At 56.7% G+C, this 16,969-nt stretch overlaps 1 protein-coding gene across 3 annotated transcripts; it reads right to left on the bottom strand.

The window, feature by feature from the left end:
- Positions 1–219: 219 nt before the first annotated feature.
- On the bottom strand, positions 220–16,229 carry LOC311512239 (B-cell receptor CD22-like). 3 transcript variants are annotated; one of them, XM_084613355.1, is made up of 9 exons: positions 15,716–16,229; positions 7,150–7,218; positions 6,133–6,474; positions 5,365–5,637; positions 4,764–5,039; positions 4,037–4,297; positions 2,208–2,354; positions 1,844–1,893; positions 220–1,250 (listed from the first exon to the last, which is right to left on the bottom strand). In XM_084613355.1, exons 2-9 carry the CDS (start codon positions 7,187–7,189, stop codon positions 1,167–1,169), a joined length of 1,473 nt encoding a protein of 490 aa, XP_084469481.1. In that variant the 5' UTR covers positions 7,190–7,218; positions 15,716–16,229; the 3' UTR covers positions 220–1,166. The 3 variants fall into 3 exon arrangements, with proteins under 3 accessions (XP_084469481.1, XP_084469483.1, XP_084469482.1); XM_084613357.1 differs by having other exon boundaries at positions 6,133–6,468; XM_084613356.1 differs by lacking the exon at positions 15,716–16,229 and adding an exon at positions 11,018–11,131.
- Between the last annotated feature and the right edge of the window lie 740 nt (positions 16,230–16,969).

Below are 16,969 nucleotides of genomic sequence, written 5' to 3'. Positions count from 1 at the left end.
TCGCCACAAGGCCTTGCCCCTCTCTGTGACCCTGCCCCTCCTCTCCCTCCCCCCAGACTCCGCCCCCTAGGGAGGCTGGAAGCCGGAGCCGGGTGGGGGCCAGCTGCCCAGGCCGCCCCCAGCAAGCGTACATTGGCTTCTTTCAGAGTAGCAGCCGTGTTAGTCTGTATCCGCAAAAAGAAAAGGAGTACTTGTGGCACCTTAGAGACTAACCCATTTATTTGAGCATAAGCTTTCGTGAGCTACAGCTCACTTCATCGGATGCATTTGTAATTGCCAATTCATTTCATTAAGTAGCGCCTTGCTGCTCTGGGGGTGTCGGGGGGGGGGAGGGACTTCTGCTGCTTTTCTGTTTTTTGTTTGTTTTTAATTTCCCGCCGGAGAGCGACTGGCTCCCGGTTGCACAATCTGCTAAAAATCCACCTTTGAAAGGCTGCTTGCTGCGTCATTTTTCCCTTTCGAAAGGCTGCTTGCTGCGTCATTTTTCCCTTTCGAAAGGCTGCTTGCTGCGTCATTTTTCCCTTTTGAGCCTCGGAGCCCCCTGCCCTCGGCAAAGCCTCCCTGTCCTGCGGCAGTCACCCAAGCTGATGGGTTTGTAAACCCACTTTATTATCCAGTAACAATAAACAAAACAAAGGCAATTCCCTGACGAAAACTGTGTTAAAGCTGAGAAAGGGGCTGGACCTGGAGGGAAACAGCAGCCTGGTGGGTAATGACACCTTGTCCATGTCTAGTGCTTTCCGGCCAGAGATCTCCAAGCACTATACACAGGAGGGCAGGATCATTTCGGGGAAACTGAGGCACAGAGCAGGGCTGTGAGTTGCCCGTAGGCAGGCAGACCCCGGATCACCTCCCTCCCAGTCCTGTTCTCTGTCTGCTAGGCCAGCCTGCCTCCCGAAAGTCAACACAGCCTGGAAAATAGGAACTACAAATTAAACTGCCCCAGAAATGCCCAGTTCCAGTGGCCCAAGTGGGACCTTGCCCCAGGGCTCTGCTGCGGGGTGGGAGGAGGGCTGGGAGTCAGGACACCTGGGTTCTCCTGGGTTTCCCCAGCTCATGGAGGAGGGTAAATGCTGCCTGGGGTGTGAGCGATGGACTGTCATCGAGATCCGGGTTGCGGCGGCACGGAGGGGACCGTGGACGGTCGGCAGGGGCCTTGGCCGTGCTCAGTTACAATAGTCCTTGGTGCTGTTATAATAGTCGCCGTTGTCATCTGAGGGGCAGGGAATCTCCCCGGCACATGGGATTTCCTGCCGGGGACACAGGAAGAGAGACAGATTGTGTGAAAGAGGGGACACTCCCTGAGCAGGAGACCTCTGTGTGATGTCTGCCTGTAACTTCAGTAATGGGGGCGGGGCGGGGGAGTGGGATCCAGGACGCCTGGGTTCTCTCCCTGGCTCGGGGAGTGGGGTCTAGTGGCTGGGGGAGGGGAGGCTGGGATCCAGGATTCCTGTGTTCTATCCCCAGCTTTGGGAGGGGAGTGGGGTCTAGTGGTTCGAGCAGGGGAGGGTCTGGTAGCCCGGACTCCTGGGTTCCATGCCCACCTTTATGGCCCTGCAGAGCTGTGAACTGCAGTTATCTGGCAGACTAACGAGCATCCCCAGTTGTATTTGGGCAGAGATCTCCCAGCCTCCTGTGCCAATGCAAGTCCTGGCTATTGGATGTGAAGGAGAATCTCCCCATAGCCATTAGCAGGACGGGGTCTATGATGCATGGTCAGGTAGTGCTGATTCCATCCAGCTGGGGATGGTGGGGGGGTGCACAGGCTGCAGCTGCATACTCAACCCCAGCCAGTATATGGGGGCAGTGGGGACCCAGGGGCTAACAGACCCCCGCAACTGACCTCATAGAGCGAGTCTCTCTGTGGCTTGCTGGGGTCCTCTCTGCTGCCCTCTGGGGAAGGAGACACAATTATCCCCTTTCACTGTTTATTTTCCTTCTTTAAACATTTTCGCCCAATTCGATCGTTTCCCCCCTCTGGCAACCCCCCCAGAAAGCAGGCCGCTTCCGCCAACCCTCATACAAACAGTGTAGGGCTCAGTCCCTCCAGCAGGGGGCGGCAGGGACACACACACACACACACACACACACACACAGCAGTGGGCTGATTTCCTTCACATGCCCACACTCCAGGTTTTCCACAATGCAGCCAGAGGCCCCCCCTTTTCCTGCCACTCCCCCAATTCCCACCCAGGGGGGTCCCTTACCCTGCAGACTCCCCCCTGGTTCTTTCCGTTGGTGGATTCTCCTGGCCAGACAATAAACCCCGAGGTTGCTCAGGAGGAAGAGCAGCAGGACCCCTGCTCCGAAGCCTGCCATGGGGCCAGGGCTCAGCTGGTACCAGTCACTGCCGTCTGTGGTGGGGAGAGATGGAGAATAGGGTCATTAGCTCCAATGTCATGCAGGGTGCAGTGGGGCAGGCCAGGGGAAATGGGGAGGTGGGAGCTGGTTGAGGGGGCAGCATAGTCCTAGGGGGGACAATGAAGGCAAGTGTCAGTGGAGGGGGCAGGAAGGAAGCTGGGTTTTTAACCAGGAGAATTTTCCTCCCAAGAGATTATTGGACATTGGACTTTTTTCCAGGTTCCTCAAACCTCCAGTCTCCTCTTATTACAATAGCACCTAGAAGCCTCTGCTGAGATCAGAGCCCCGCTGTGCTGAGCACTGCCCGGACACAGAGACAGAGGCAGGCCCTGCCCCAGCTGGGATCAGGGCCCTGTTGTGCCAGGCGCTGCCCAGACACACAACCAGAGACAGGCCCTGTCCCTGCTGAGACCACAGACTCAGAGCAAGAGACAGACCCTGCCCCAAGTGCGACCAGAGCCCCCTTGTGCCGGCAGCTGCATAGGCCAATGGAAGAAAAAATGTGAACGATCACAAACCTGTGTGTGTTGCTGTTTCGCTGGGTACAAAATGGAGCCCTTTCCCCCCAGAGTTTTGGGAATTTGGCATTGAAACTTTTGCTAAACTTTGAATCTACCCTTTCGCCAAAGATTGAATCTGACTTTGAGCAAACGCTTCCTCCAACTTTTCAACCATTCTTTTATCGGCATTTTGATCAAATATGATTCTGTTCAGTCATCATAATTGTCTGTTTCCCAAAATCCTCAACAATTTTGTTTGCCAACCTCCCCCCCCGCCCCAGCATTTTCTGTTTAAAAGATTATTTAACTTTAATTTTAATTGATTATAATTTTCAACAATTGCCCCATGGGTGGCGGGTAGCGTAGGATGGGGAAGGCGGTGCCTCCCCAAACAGCCAGGCATGGCCCCACCCACGCTCCGCCCCCAGTTCCCTTCCCGCTCTTCCGTGGCTGAGAGCCTGGGGCGGGCAGGCTGGGGCCGGTGCTCGTGAGGCCTGGGGTTGGGGCCACGCCACGCCGCCAGGCACTGGGGTTGGGAGCACTCTGGAACTGGGGGTACATGGGGGGGGGTGGCGGCCGCAGGGGGTGGGCAGGGACACACAGACACAGAGCAGGGCTCAGCTCCTACAGCAGGGGGCCGCAGGGACACCCCCCAACCACCCACCAGGGCTCCGGTGGGGAAGGGGAGGTGGAAGGGGAGGGGTGTGGCCTCGGGCAGAGAGGGAGGGGCCAGGGGCTAGGCTCCCCCAACAGCTCGTTCACCCAGCGCCCATGAATTGCTCCTTCAAAACACTGTAAGTAAAAACTGAGATGAAAAATGTAATGAAAAGTCCGGCAAAGAGCTAATTTTGAGGGTGGCAAACCAGACATTTTTCCTGATGATTAAAAAATATTAAATTTCAACGACATGTACGTCATTTGAATGGGTGTTTCTCGGCCTGATGACAGGTTGACTGGTAATGTCATTTGGCTGCTAGGTGGCTCTGTGCGCTGGACAGGGATACTGGAGCCTGGTCAACAAAGCGGACCCAGCTGGAGCATGAGCTGGGAGCTTGTTTATTTTGGTTGGCCCTGCAGAAGGACGGTGCGGGGTTCAGCCATGGTGCATGGGGGACTCTAAGCCATTCCCTGGCAACGTAATGCGTAACGTGGAGTCAAATGCGCCCAGTACTTACACACAACAGTGATGGTGAGTGGCAGGGAGGTGGATTTCCCTAGGGTGTTGTACACCTCACACTGATATTCTCCCCCATCAGCCACCTGGACGCCCAGGAAAGCCAGTTCTGGCTGTGCCCACCCCAGCCGCTCGCCATCCTTGTACCAGGAGAAGCCCACTCCGCCATAGGCGCTGGTGTCCAGCTGGCACATCAGGGACAGGGGTTCCCCCGTGCTGCAATGAGGGCCTGGGGTGGCCACCACATGCACCACGGGGGGGGCTGCAGAGGAAGCGAATGAGATATGAGCTAATGACACCCCTGTGGGATGGTAGTTGGGGGCTTAGGCGCTGCATGGCATGGGGTGGAGGGGCTCCATGGCTCCGTCCCCAATGCTCTAGCCCCACTCCCATATCCAAGTGATGGCATAAGGAGGGCCCCTGGACCCTCCCATTTGTGAACCTGGTTCTACCCCCATGGCTGTGGCCCTGCCCCCAACTGGAATGTCAGTGACAGAAAGGCCCCCCTCCAATCTGTGCTCTCCTGCTCCGCCCCCAGGGCTGTGGTCCCGCCCCCATTTGGAATGTAGGTGAGACAAGGATCCCTCCCATCTGTGCTCCTTGGCCCCACCCCCAGGGCTGTGGCCCCGCCCCCAATTGACATGTCAGTGACTGAAGGGCCCCTCCCATCTGTGCTCCTTGGCCCCCACCCCCAGAGCTCTGGCCCCACCCTGGCACTGGCTACTCACCAAGGATGGCCACATAGGTGGTGGGGGATATAGCCAGGTAGCCACGCCCGGTGCCGGAGACCCACTTCATGCAGGTGTAATTGCCCCCGTGAGACAAGGTTGCCCCTTTGATCTGCACAGAGGGGCCCCCGGGCAGATCCTCATAGTTGTGAATCCAGAAGTAGAACTCGTCCAGCGACCTGCTGTCCTCCACGCATCTCAGTGTGAACGAGTCACCCTCCCTGATCGGGCCCGGGCCGTCCGTGTCCACCAGGACCTTCAGGTGGGGGGTCCAGCCTGAAAAAGCCATTGGGGATGGGTCAGAACCGGCGCTCTATTGAGGGGAAGGCCCAATGCCCCATTCCCTGCACCCATGAGCCAGCCAGTCCCTCATCCTGGGGCCGGATGGGAGCTGGGCCAGCTAGAGGGGAAAGGTCCCGTGTCCCATTCCCCACCCCTTGTGCCAGCCAGACCCCTGCCCTAGGACTGGATTAGAGCCAGAGCCTGCTAGAGGGGAAAGGCCCCGTGCCCCGTTTCCCGCCCCGCCCCAGTTCGTGCCCTGGGGTCTGATGGGAGCCGGTGCCCCCTACAAAGGAAAATCCCCATACATAATGCTACTCACCTGTGGCTGGGGGCTGGGACCCTTTGGGGAGGCACCTATTCTGGTAGCCCCGCACCCGGCACTCCAGCGCCGCCCCCCGGTGCTGCCAGACGATGCGCATGCTCAGCCAGCTCTCGCGTTGGCCAGCTGCGGTTTCCGTCAGGATCCGCGCGCCGGCTCCGTCGTACCAATGCAGGCCGGAGGAGGAGCAGCGCTCGGAGATGGAGCAGAACAAGCTGCCGCTCAGGGCTCCCCCGGTCCTGGCCATGCCATAATTGACCCTGCAGGGATGTTCTGCACAGGGTGGGTGAGGGGGAGAACCAGTCACTGCTGGGGGCACGGCCATGGGCCCAGCCACCTCCAGTCACCACCCACTGTCCCTTCTTTGAGAGCTTCCTCAAGCCCAGGTGGGGGTGTGACCTGTACCAGGCTCCCCTCCCAGAGCTGGGAGAGAACCCAGGAGTTCTGGCTCCCAGCCCCCCTTGCTGTGACCACTAGATCCCGCTCCCCTCCCAGAGCTGGGAGAGAACCCAGGAGTCCTGACTCCAAGTTTGGCTTCCTCTAACCACCAGACTCCACTGTTTCTTCACAGCTCTGCAGAATGTGGCCATCTGATTTGAGTGAAATGTTAAGAGCGGGGTACAGCAACCGTCCTTGGGGACAGCTTGATGGGCGCTGAGGTGCAGCCACTTCTGGGGCGGGGCAGCTGGGGAGCAGCCGCACATAACGCTGCACGGGGCCGGGCTGGGTTGCTGGGGAAATGTTTCTGGAAGAGGAGCTGGGGATTACCTGACACCGTGAGGCACAGGGCTCGGGGGCTTCTCCAGCTTTGGCTCTGGGTCTGGAACTCAAAGGAGTAGGCGCCCCCGTCTCCGAGTGCCAGCGGGTTGAGGCGCAGGGTGCAGTTGTGCTGCAGGTCGCCCAGGAACTGGGCGCGCTCGGCCTTGCCATAGCCCTGCCCCGCTGCTGCAGTGAGCCGCACAATTCTCTCCTTGTTCCGGCTCCAGGTCACGGCCCTGACGAGCTGCCCCTCGGGGTAGGTGTAGGAGCAAGGGACTGTCACACAGGAGCCGCTCCATCCAGCCAGGGGGTCCACGGGCAGGGTCACTCCCCAGTCCTGGCAGCCTGCACCTGGAGGGGAAGCAGCATCCTGCTCCCTGCAGCGCAGCGCCCCTTGGTGCTGCCCTGGGGCATCGGGGCCAGCCCTGACTGCCAGGGGAGAGTCCCCACCCTGCTCCCTGCAGCACAGAGCCCCCTGGTGCTGCCCTGGGGCATCGGGGCCAGCCCTGACTGCCAGGGGAGAGTCCCCACCCTGCTCCCTGCAGCACAGAGCCCCTGGTGCTGCCCTGGGGCATCGGGGCCAGCCCTGACTGCCAGGGGAGAGTCCCCACCCTGCTCCCTGCAGCGCAGCGCCCCCTGGTGCTGCCCTGGGGCATCGGGGCCAGCCCTGACTGCTGGGGAGAGTCCCCACCCTGCTCCCTGCAGCACAGAGCCCCCTGGTGCTGCCCTGGGGCATCGGGGCCAGCCCTGACTGCCAGGGGAGAGTCCCCACCCTGCTCCCTGCAGCGCAGCGCCCCCTGGTGCTGCCCTGGGGCATCGGGGCCAGCCCTGACTGCCGGGGAGAGTCCCGACGCTGCCCCCTGCAGCGCAGCGCCCCCTAGAGTTTGCAACTGAACCCCAGAAATTCCAGATGCCCCCTGCTGGATTTCAAGCATTGGCAGGTGGAGCTGTCTCCATGGCAGAGTCTCCCACATTCCCGCCTCCCCGTTACCGCATCCCAGCCCCAGCGCAACCAGCACCACGCACCGGTCAGGATGGAGAGGGCCAGCAGCAGCAGGGCCTCCATCTCCTCCAGGGTGAACGTTGATGTAGGGCCTACAAGAAAGGGAAACCGGATTTGGGCCCAGGAAAGGTTCCTACGAAAACATTTTCAGCACAGAGGGTGTCCCAGAAAGGCCACGAGCTCCATAGTGATGCCGGGCTTGGGGCTGAGGCAGGAGATCTTGGCTCTAGTCACGGCTGGAGCCCGATGTAGGAGTCACATAGTCATTCTTTGGATTCCTTCAGAATTCCCAGTGATCCCGCGGGGGTTTGACAGGTTCGTGTCCCCAGGTCAGGCCCAGGATTATGGAAACTGGGGTTCAGCTGGGAGCCCCTTGGGCACAGCCGTGACACTCGCACTTGAGGAATTCTTAGCACATTTAACAAAGTCACAAAGGCTCCAGCCCAGCGAGGTAGACAGAGAGACGGCAGCGGGTCCCTCTGAACCGTCCCATGCAGAACAACCCGGACTGTCAGCCAGTATCTTCCTCCTCACCATCACCTTCCTCGCTGTCACCCTGGCAGCCCCCAAGGGCTACACGACGCTCTCCTGCCCGCAGGCTGGGATGCGACTTGTACTTGATGTTACGCTGACGCCACCCTGCCTAATGCCTGTTCCATAGGGGTGTCTCCCCTCTTCCTTATGTGTATCTCCTCCCCCTACCAGTGATGGGGGCCCTTCTCCTATAGGTAGGTCATGGCTCTCTGGTGGACAGACAGCTGCTGATGGGCCCATCCTAAAATATCCGCAAGCTGGTGTTAGCTCATGTTTCTAGTGTCGTTGTGGACAAAGCTCCCCCTTAAACGCTCTGTTCCCACGTCCCAAAACGTAGGGGTCACCGTTAGGCCATTTCTCTGTGCCAAAGTCCACAGCCCCAAGCCTTATGCTAACTGCTGATGCCAGCGTCTCACAGGTGACAGGCCTGTGGGTTCCTTGCACTGCTGCCACATAAAATAAATGCTAAAGCCAGCTTTATGGGCTACACAATGCTGCCACAGGGCCCCATGTGACCATGAGCAAGCCACGCCGCTCCGTGCCTCAGTTTCCCCACCTGTACAAGGAGGATAAAAATCTTACTTTTGTCTCTTTAGACTTCAAATGCTTTGTGGCAGGGACTGTCTCTCGCTTTGTGTCTGGGCAGCGCCTGGCACAACGGGGCCCTGATCTCAGCTGGGCCATTAGACGTGACCATAACACATGTGGGAAATAGTGATAACGACTTCGCAGTGTTCAGCTTTATTCAGCATCCCAGCTTCCTGCCTTGCTGAGGAGACCTGAGAAGCTACCAGCCCAGCCGCTTACTGCTGAGTTCACTGATCTACCCATCTTAATGTCAGAAGGGACCTTTATGCCCACACAGTCTGCCCAGCCCAGTGACCGCCCCAGGGATCCCGACCTCCAGCCCAGATCTGATGGTCGAGCTAGAGCAGTGCTTTTAGGGACATCTGATCTCCATAGAAAGACTCCGAGGGCTGGACACTCTGCCCTGTCTCTGGGGCAGTCCTTCCCAGGGTCACTTCCCCTCCGTGGGGAAAATCTGCCCCTTATTCCCAGTCTTGATTTGTCTGGCTCCATCCCCCAGCTGTCGGCTCTCACGTTGTCCGTGTCTGTTGGGTTAACAAGCCCTCTGAAACCTCCCCCGCCCGCCCACCAGGGAGGTGCTGACAGTCAGGGATCTAGTCCCCTTTGAGCCTTCCCCAGGTTAAACTCACTAGATTGAGCTCCTTCAGTGCTTGGCTGTCGGGCAGGTTTTCCAGCCCTCGGATTGTCCCTGCTGCTCTTCTCTGACCCCTCCCCCATTTCTGGATACCTTGTTTGCCATGTGGCCCCCCAGAGCTAGGCACAATCTCCCCAATGTCACGTCCAGCGGGGATCCCAGCTCCTACTTGCTATTCCCCTGTGTCTCCAGCCCAGGGTCACACTCGCCCTCTTAGCCAGAGCATCGCCTGGGGAGCTCATGGACAGTTGGCTCCAGCAGGACACCTGGGTCACTGCTGAGCAGGTTCAGCCCCCCCAGCCTCGTCATGATGGGCTCACCAGTGTCCCATGGGCAGCGCCTGGCACAACGCTTCCTCTACACAGTTCCTCTAGCTGGGCCCTTCCCTCTGCCCCACTGGGGCCAGAGATGCTGAGTTTGTGTCTCGGAAGATCTGATGTGACACAATGACCTCGTGTGAGATCTCATCTCGTGTGATGTGTGATGTGACACAGGATCTCATAGAGAAGGCGGAAGGGGCCAGCGATTATCTGCAGTCTGCAGCTTGCTGCGCCAAGGCTAGTGGTGAAAGCAGCCCTCCTGGGTTCTTTATCCAGCTTTGGGAGGGGAGTGGGGTCTACAGGTTAGAGCAGGGGTGGGGGCTGGGAGCCAGGACTCCTGGGTTCTCTCCCTGGCTCTGGGAGGGTAGTGGGGTCTAGTAGTTAGAGCAGGGGGATGGATAGTCAGGACTTTGGGTTCTATCTCTGGCTTTGGGATGAAAGTGGGGGTCCAGTGGGTTAGAGCAGGGGGGACTGGGAATCAGGACTCCTGGGTTCCAGTCTTGGCTTGGGGAGGGTTGTGGGATCTAATGGTTAGATCAGCAGGGGCTTTTCCCTGGTAGGCGGCTGGGTGCTGTGAGCATCTCAGACCTGTTCCTAGCAAACATGTGTCTGAAGCACCAAATCGACACCCCAGATGGCGTTAACCAGCCCCTCGCTGGCTGAACAGACCATGGGGATTGAGCTCTCCTCTGCCCCCTAGAGGAGAGGTGGGCATTAATGGGGGAGGGGGAGCGGGAGCATGAGTATGGGGTACAGAACGGCTCAGCAAAGACCCCAAGGGAATTCAGTCTCCCTGGCACATGAGCTGGGCCTTATCTTTTTCTGCCAGCAGCCTCCAGGTGGTGCTGTTACAATTTGCCCTTAGTGTGCAAGCAACTGTTCAGGGTTTGGAAGAAATTTGTTTTTCACTCATTTTTGCACTTTAGTTCTCTCCGGGGTGCTTGCTGCCTCAATCCCTCAGTCTGTGGAGAGTTATTGGCCCCCTGGGAACCCGGCCTTGGTGGTTTCTGCCGAGAGTCCCTACAGAGGGAGTTCCCTGGATGCTGTTTACGACCACGTCTGTCCAGGACTGGTGCACGTACAGCAAACACGCAAGTTGCACTGAGAATATACCCAGCCTCCATGGCGCTAGTTTCTCCTCCTTCAGGTGACTGACCTACAAAGCCCTGGATTCTGCTCCCACTCCCCAGAGGGGCAGCGATATTCCCGTGTTTGTGCAGCGCCTAGCACACTGGGGTGCTTGCCCAGGCTTGGCTCTCAGCACTACTACAGTGCAAATAATAACTAATAATAAACCTACAAGATCCTCTATTTAAAATTTCAATTACTCCTTCATCCAAACACCATATAACCCAGTTACCAGCTGCAGAAGATGCTGCACGGGAACAGCTCCCCTGGCATTGAGATGCAGCCTCCTCTGGGGTGGAGCAGCCGGGAAACAGCCGCACATAACACCAGGCAGGGATGGCTCATCCAGGACTAAGATGCAGCCACCTCTGGGGCAGGGCAACTGGGTAAGAGCCACACATAATACCACACAGGGATGACTCACCGGGTGCTGAAATGCAGCCGCCTCTGGCACAGGGCAGCCGAGGAGCAGTTGCACATAATGCCCCATGGGGATAGCTCACCCAGCGCTAAGATGCAGCCACCTCTGGGGTGGGGCAACTGATACTAAACTAAGAGCAACACCTTCCATTTCAATTTAAGCTGCTTTGAGACTCTAAACACAGACTCTTTCCCAAAACACACACACACACACACAATATCATGGAAGTTCCCGGGAGTGTGAGATCTCAGGAGCACAGCACTTACCCTGGTCCTGGGGCTGCGTTAGACACTGGGAGCCCCTTCCGATCTCACCGAGGACAGTAACCAGGGAGGCAGTGGGCTACGGCAGAGAGACAAACATCCCTGCTCAAGTATTTGTAACCCACGAGCCTGTGTGCTGGGCTGGCAGGGGCTGGGGCTCAGGGGAGGAAAAGGAACTGTGATAAAGACTTCCTGGCTCTTAATGGCACCAGTCCTGATCTTCACATGTCAAGAAAAGCCAGTGGTGAGAGGCGGGGAGTGGGGAGACCAGACCAGGACCCAGGACTCCTGGGTTCTATTCTCAGCTCTCAGAGCAGAGTGGGGTCTCGTGGTTACAGTGGCAGGCTAGGATCTAGGATTCCTGGATTCTATCCCAGTTCTAGGAGGGGAGTGGGGTCTAAAGGTTAGTGTGTGTGTGTGGGGGGGTAAAATCATGGAGCAGGTCCTTAAGGAATCAATTCTGAAGCACTTAGAGGAGAGGAAAGGGATCAGGAACAGTCAGCATGGATTCACCAAGGGCAAGTCATGCCTGACTAATCTAATTGCCTTCTATGACAAGATAACTGGCTCTGTGGATGAAGGGAAAGCAGTGGACGTGTTGTTCCTTGACTTTAGCAAAGCTTTTGACACGGTCTCCCACAGTATTCTTGCCAGCAAGTTAAAGAAGTATGGGCTGGATGAATGGACTATAAGGTGGATAGAAAGTTGGCTAGATTGTCGGGCTCAACGGGTAGTGATCAATGGCTCCATGTCTAGTTGGCAGCCGGTATCAAGTGGAGTGCCCCAAGGGTTGGTCCTGGGGCCGGTTTTGTTCAATATCTTCAAAAATGATCTGGAGGATGGTGTGGATTGCACTCTCAGCAAATTTGCGGATGATACTAAACTGGGAGGAGTGGTAGATACGCTGGAGGGCAGAGATAGGATACAGAGGGACCTAGACAAATTGGAGGATTGGGCCAAAAGAAATCTGATGAGGTTCAACAAGGACAAGTGCAGAGTCCTGCACTTAGGACGGAAGAACCCAATGCACAGCTACAGACTAGTGACCGAATGGCTCGGCAGCAGTTCTGCAGAAAAGGACTTAGGGGTTACAGTGGACGAGAAGCTGGATATGAGTCAACAGTGTGCCCTTGTTGCCAAGAAGGCCAATGGCATTTTGGGCTGTATAAGTAGGGGCATTGCCAGCAGATCGAGGGACGTGATCATTCCCCTCTATTCGACATTGGTGAGGCCTCATCTGGAGTCCTGTGTCCAGTTTTGGGCCCCAAACTACAAGAAGGATGTGGAAAAATTGGAAAGAGTCCAGCGGAGGGCAACAAAAATGATTAGGGGACTGGAACACATGACGTATGAGGAAAGGCTGAGGGAACTGGGATGGTTTAGTCTGTAGAAGAGAAGAATGAGGGGGGATTTGATAGCTGCTTTCAACTACCTGGAAGGGGGTTCCAAAGAGGATGGATCTAGACTGTTCTCAATGGTAGCAGATGACAGAACAAGGAGTGATGGTCTCAAGTTGCAGTGGGGGAGGTTTAGGTTGGATATTAGGAAAAACTTTTTCACTAGGAGGGTGGTGAGGTGGTAACTGGAATGGGTTACCTAGGGAGGTGGTGGAATCTCCTTCCTTAGAAGTTTTTAAGGTCAGGCTTGACAAAGCCCTGGCTGGGATGATTTAGTTGGGGATTGGTCCTGCTTTGAGCAGGGGGTTGGACTAGATGACCTCCTGAGGTCCCTTCCAACCCTGATATTCTATGATTCTATGTCTTCAGAGGCAGAGTAGTTAATAGAACCCAGGCGTTCTGCTCCCAGCTGCTCCCCCTGCTCTGACCCACCAGACCCCACTCCTGCCAGCCAGGGCTGGGGATAGAACCCAGGAGTCCTGGCTCCCCACTACCCCCGCTATCACCCACTAGCTCCCACTCCCCGCCCAGAGCACACAGAGCCCCACCTTCATAACACCCTGTGCCCAGAAGAGGGGTATGGGGTGGGGGAAATACCCCAATGATTTGTCTGTCGCAGATTCCCCAGTGATGGGGTGAGTCGCTATTGATGACTCAGCACCTGGCCAGTGAATGGATCGTGCCCCATCCATGGACCCTGCCCCACTGATTCGCCTGCCTGCCCGTCACCCCGATGGGTAACAGCTTCATTGTCAGTGCGTGGAGCATAGATAGATACATAGATTCCCACCCAGTGGCCCCAGGGACATGCCGGCCACTTCCAGGAGCTGCAAGGAGCCAGGGCGGGCAGGGAGCCTGCCTTAGCCCCACCAACCAGACTTTTAACAGTCTGGTCAGCAGTGCTGGCCAGTGCACAGCAACCCTCGGAGACAGGTGTTCCCACCTCCAGAACAGACCCACCTTCAGGCAGGGGAGCTCCGGGGCGCAGAGTCTGGGGGATCTGGATGCAGCCAACCTCTGGGGCGGGGCCGCTGGGGAACAGCCTCACATAACGCTGCATGGGGAGGGTTCGTTCGGCGTTGAGATGCAGCCCGCTCTGGGGTGGGGCAGCTGGGGAACACGGACACCTCACTGTGTCTGCATATCCCTTTGTAGACCGTCATGTTGCTGAATCTGTACCGGAACCCCCAGAACACAGCCCAGCTGGCAGACGGCTCGCACTGTGAGTACCCGATACCCCCTCCTGGCCCAGCTGCATGGGACACTGTCTGGGGAAGTGCTCAGCCTCCCAGCCCTTCCTGTCCCTTAACGCCCTGGTTGGGCCTCTATTCATGAGCCTCGGCTCTGCCTTGCTTGTGAGGAAGCTCGCAGCCTCCGGAGACGCCCCTCACTCCTGGCGACAGGAGGCATGGGGGGTACTGCATGCAGTTTTCCCATTGTCCGACAGCAGAGTGAGTCTGTGTCTCTCTCCTCCAGGTCATGTCAGCGATGTGGAAGTGCAGGAGCATTACAACAATTTCTTTGAGGTGAGTCACTGAAAGTGCGCTGGGAATAAAACCCAGGAGTCCTGGCTCTCAGCCCCCTTCCCCGCTCCCAGCTCTCTAACCACTAGGCACCACTCCTATCCCAGAGCTAGGATAGAACCCAGGAGTCCTGACTCCCAGCTCCCCCTGCCCCTTCCCCACCAGACCCCACTCCCCTCCCAGAGCTGGCAACAGAAGCCAGAAATCCTGACTGCACCTCACACCAGGCAACCCATCCTTATGTGGCATCGCTGTGCGGCTGTTCCCCACCTGCCCTGCCCTGCCCCAGAGGTGGCTGCATCCCAGGGCTGGGCAAGCTGTTTCTGTGCATCGTTATGTGTGGCTGTTCCCCAGCTGCCCTGCCCCAGAGGAGGCTGCATCCCAGGGCTGGGCGAGCCAACAGATAATCTGCTGCTCTTCACATTACACTGAGCTACTTCCAGCAAATCACTGCTACCTTTTCCAGGTTCGCTTTTACAAGCTGTACTAGCCAACAATCCATCAAAAATCTACCCTTTCCTTCCTCAGACAGGGCTTTAACCTGACCATCCACTTTAATCTGCTCCTGAGAAACATTTTCCTGACCAATGAGTTTTTTCTGTGCTTGATCTAATTTCAGAGAGTCACTTCTGAGACAGCAGACAGACATTCAGCAACTTCATTCACAGACAAACTGCTTTTTTGCACAGACAAACAGCTATTTCCCAAAGACAAACTTTTGGCAAAACCCTCCATAGACAGAGCCTCAGGATTAATCCTCCCCTGTGCCCGGTTTATGTTAATTTGACTGAACATAATTTTAATATCATTTCCCATCATAAGATCCTTAAGGATTGTGTTTTTCACTCCCACAATTATGGTGCCATCAAATCCCTTCCATGTAAGGCGGATTTTAGCCAAAGGCACCCTGACAAAATACTCATATAAGGCTACAACAGTTACACTTTCACCTGGCAAATAATCTTCCTCCCTGACAAGACTTGCTTTAACCAAAGTAATATCTGCTGTGGGGTCCCTCCATGCCATACACCTTACTCCATTCACTTCTGCACTGCTAACAAACTCTATATTATTTCCCCCGTATTTAGCTTTAATAAGAGTTTTAAGGTCAAATTCTCCAGAGACCACAGAAACAGCATTTGTACACAGGGCACCAGTGGTGGGCTCTGTTGGCTTGCCTGTGAGTTTATAATAACAGGATTAAGCATTTACTGGGTTTGGGGTTTTATTTTTTACGTTTGGATGCTCTGGTTTGATGTGCCCAGGTGTACCACACAAATGACATACCACTTGGAGTAGGAGTTTTTCTGCTCTGGGCCCCCATGAGCTTTTCTCACAGAAGTGGGACTGGTCCCACTTTTAAATCCTCCTCGCCTCTTAAACTGGGGCGAATGGTGATTAACTTTCCCCTGGGGTTTACACCCTTCTCGAGCCCTATTTTGAGTATGGGCATCTGCAATCTCTGCGGCCTGCAGGACTGACTCAGGGTCCCTATCACACACAGCTGCTCTCCCCTGGTGAGGCACAACGTCTAAGAACTGTTCCAAAGTTATGAAATCCAGCAGTTTTTCAAAGCTCCCTTGCGCTTTCGCTCCCACAACCCACTTTTTAAGAAAACCCATCAGTTTATGGGCACATTCCACAAAAGTACAATCATTAGACATTCTAAACTTTCCAAATTTAATTCTGTAAGAATCAGGAGTAACCTTGAACTGCCTTAACACAGAATCTTTAAACAGCTCATAATCTAAGGCTTCTTGTTCCCCCAATTCATTAAATACCTCCCTGGCTTTTCCAGTCAGTCTGCTCATCAGGACAGGCATTCGCTGACCATCGGGGATCTTGTGCAGCTTGCAGAGGCGTTCAAAGGTTGACAAAAACTCCTCTATATCCTCAGTATCGTTGTAAATACTTCCCCAGTTTTTCTCCTGGTGGTGGGGAACTGGAGCACCAGGCGGTGGGGACTTTCTCTGCTCTTCCAATACTCATAGCTGAAGTCTGGCAGTCTCCTGTTGCATCTGGTGAGCCTTCTCCTCAGCAGCTATACGCGCCATGTGCCTTCTAGGAGCCTTTTCCTCCAATTCAGCTGTTCTCTCAGCAGCTTCTCTCTATCCTTCAGCGGCCCTTTCCTTAGTGCAAGGGGACTGTTGCCCCCTTACTAACAGTCAGTGGGGGTGTTTTGGTTCCTAGCTCCCAGCACTAAAAAGGGGGGAAGGGTCGATGGGGAATGAGGACCCTGAGACCGACAGTCCCCAGGGGCAATGGGGAGAGGCCAATGCTCCAGGTCAGCCTGAATGACAGGGCGAGCAGGCTAATCAGGGAGTCAGGAGGCCAGGGAGGTCCCGTCCTCGTCCTCCGTGTGAGCTGGATTTGCCTGGGTCAGACAGAGTGGGGCCGAGCTCAGGAGAGAGCAGGGGCCCAAGCGAAGCTGGGGAGCAGAGCTGGGTCGGATCCAGAGGAACCAGAAAAGCAGCCCAGAGAGAGCAGACCCTGTCCTGGGAGCGGAGCTGCAGCCCCAAAGGCAGAGGCCCAGCCCAGAGAGAGCAGACCCTGTCCTGGGAGCGGAGCTGCAGCCACCAGAGCCCGAGGGGCCAGAGAAGCAGCCCGGGAAGCAGGTCAGTGCTGGGAGCAGAGTCACAGAAGCAGCCTGTGGAGCAGACCTGTCCTGGGAGCGGAGCTGCAGCCACCAGAGCCCGAGGGGCCAGAGAAGCAGCCCAGGGAGCTGGAGGCAGCAGCAGCCGTGCAGAGGCCGAGCGGTGGAGCTGGGGCTGGAGCCGTCCGGAGCCGGGTGCGTGAGCAGCTGGGGAGAGCGAGGGGGACCCTGGGCAGTGGGCCCAGCACAGGGAGACGCCTCAGCCAAGAGGCTCTGCAGGCCAGGCTTGGATCGTAACCCCGCCAGGGCGGGGGCGACACTGGGCAGAAGGGTCCTACCACTTAGAGCCTGAGAGCGTGTGGCCACCACCAGAGCGAGTGTCCAACCCACAGCATCCCTGCAGCACAGCCAGGGCCTGAGCAGGAGGCCTGGGACGTACGAG

The sequence above is a fragment of the Lepidochelys olivacea genome, assembly GCF_965140295.1.
Source record: "Lepidochelys olivacea isolate rLepOli2 genome assembly, chromosome: 24".
In the NCBI taxonomy this organism is placed as follows: domain Eukaryota; kingdom Metazoa; phylum Chordata; order Testudines; family Cheloniidae; genus Lepidochelys; species Lepidochelys olivacea.
The sequence above is the reverse complement of the archived record's forward strand: the minus strand, read 5'-3'. Positions and strand labels throughout refer to the sequence as shown.

Bases quoted from the DNA above. Each gene is read 5' to 3' on its own strand.
- LOC311512239 (XM_084613355.1), bottom strand. From the start codon at position 7,189: ATGGAGGCCCTGCTGCTGCTGGCCCTCTCCATCCTGACCG. The intron at 5,638-6,132 runs GTAATCCCCAGC...CACCCTGTGCAG, and splicing joins CCTGTGCCTCACGGTGTCAG to AACATCCCTGCAGGGTCAAT. The intron at 1,251-1,843 runs GTCAGTTGCGGG...TGTCCCCGGCAG, and splicing joins AGAGAGACTCGCTCTATGAG to GAAATCCCATGTGCCGGGGA.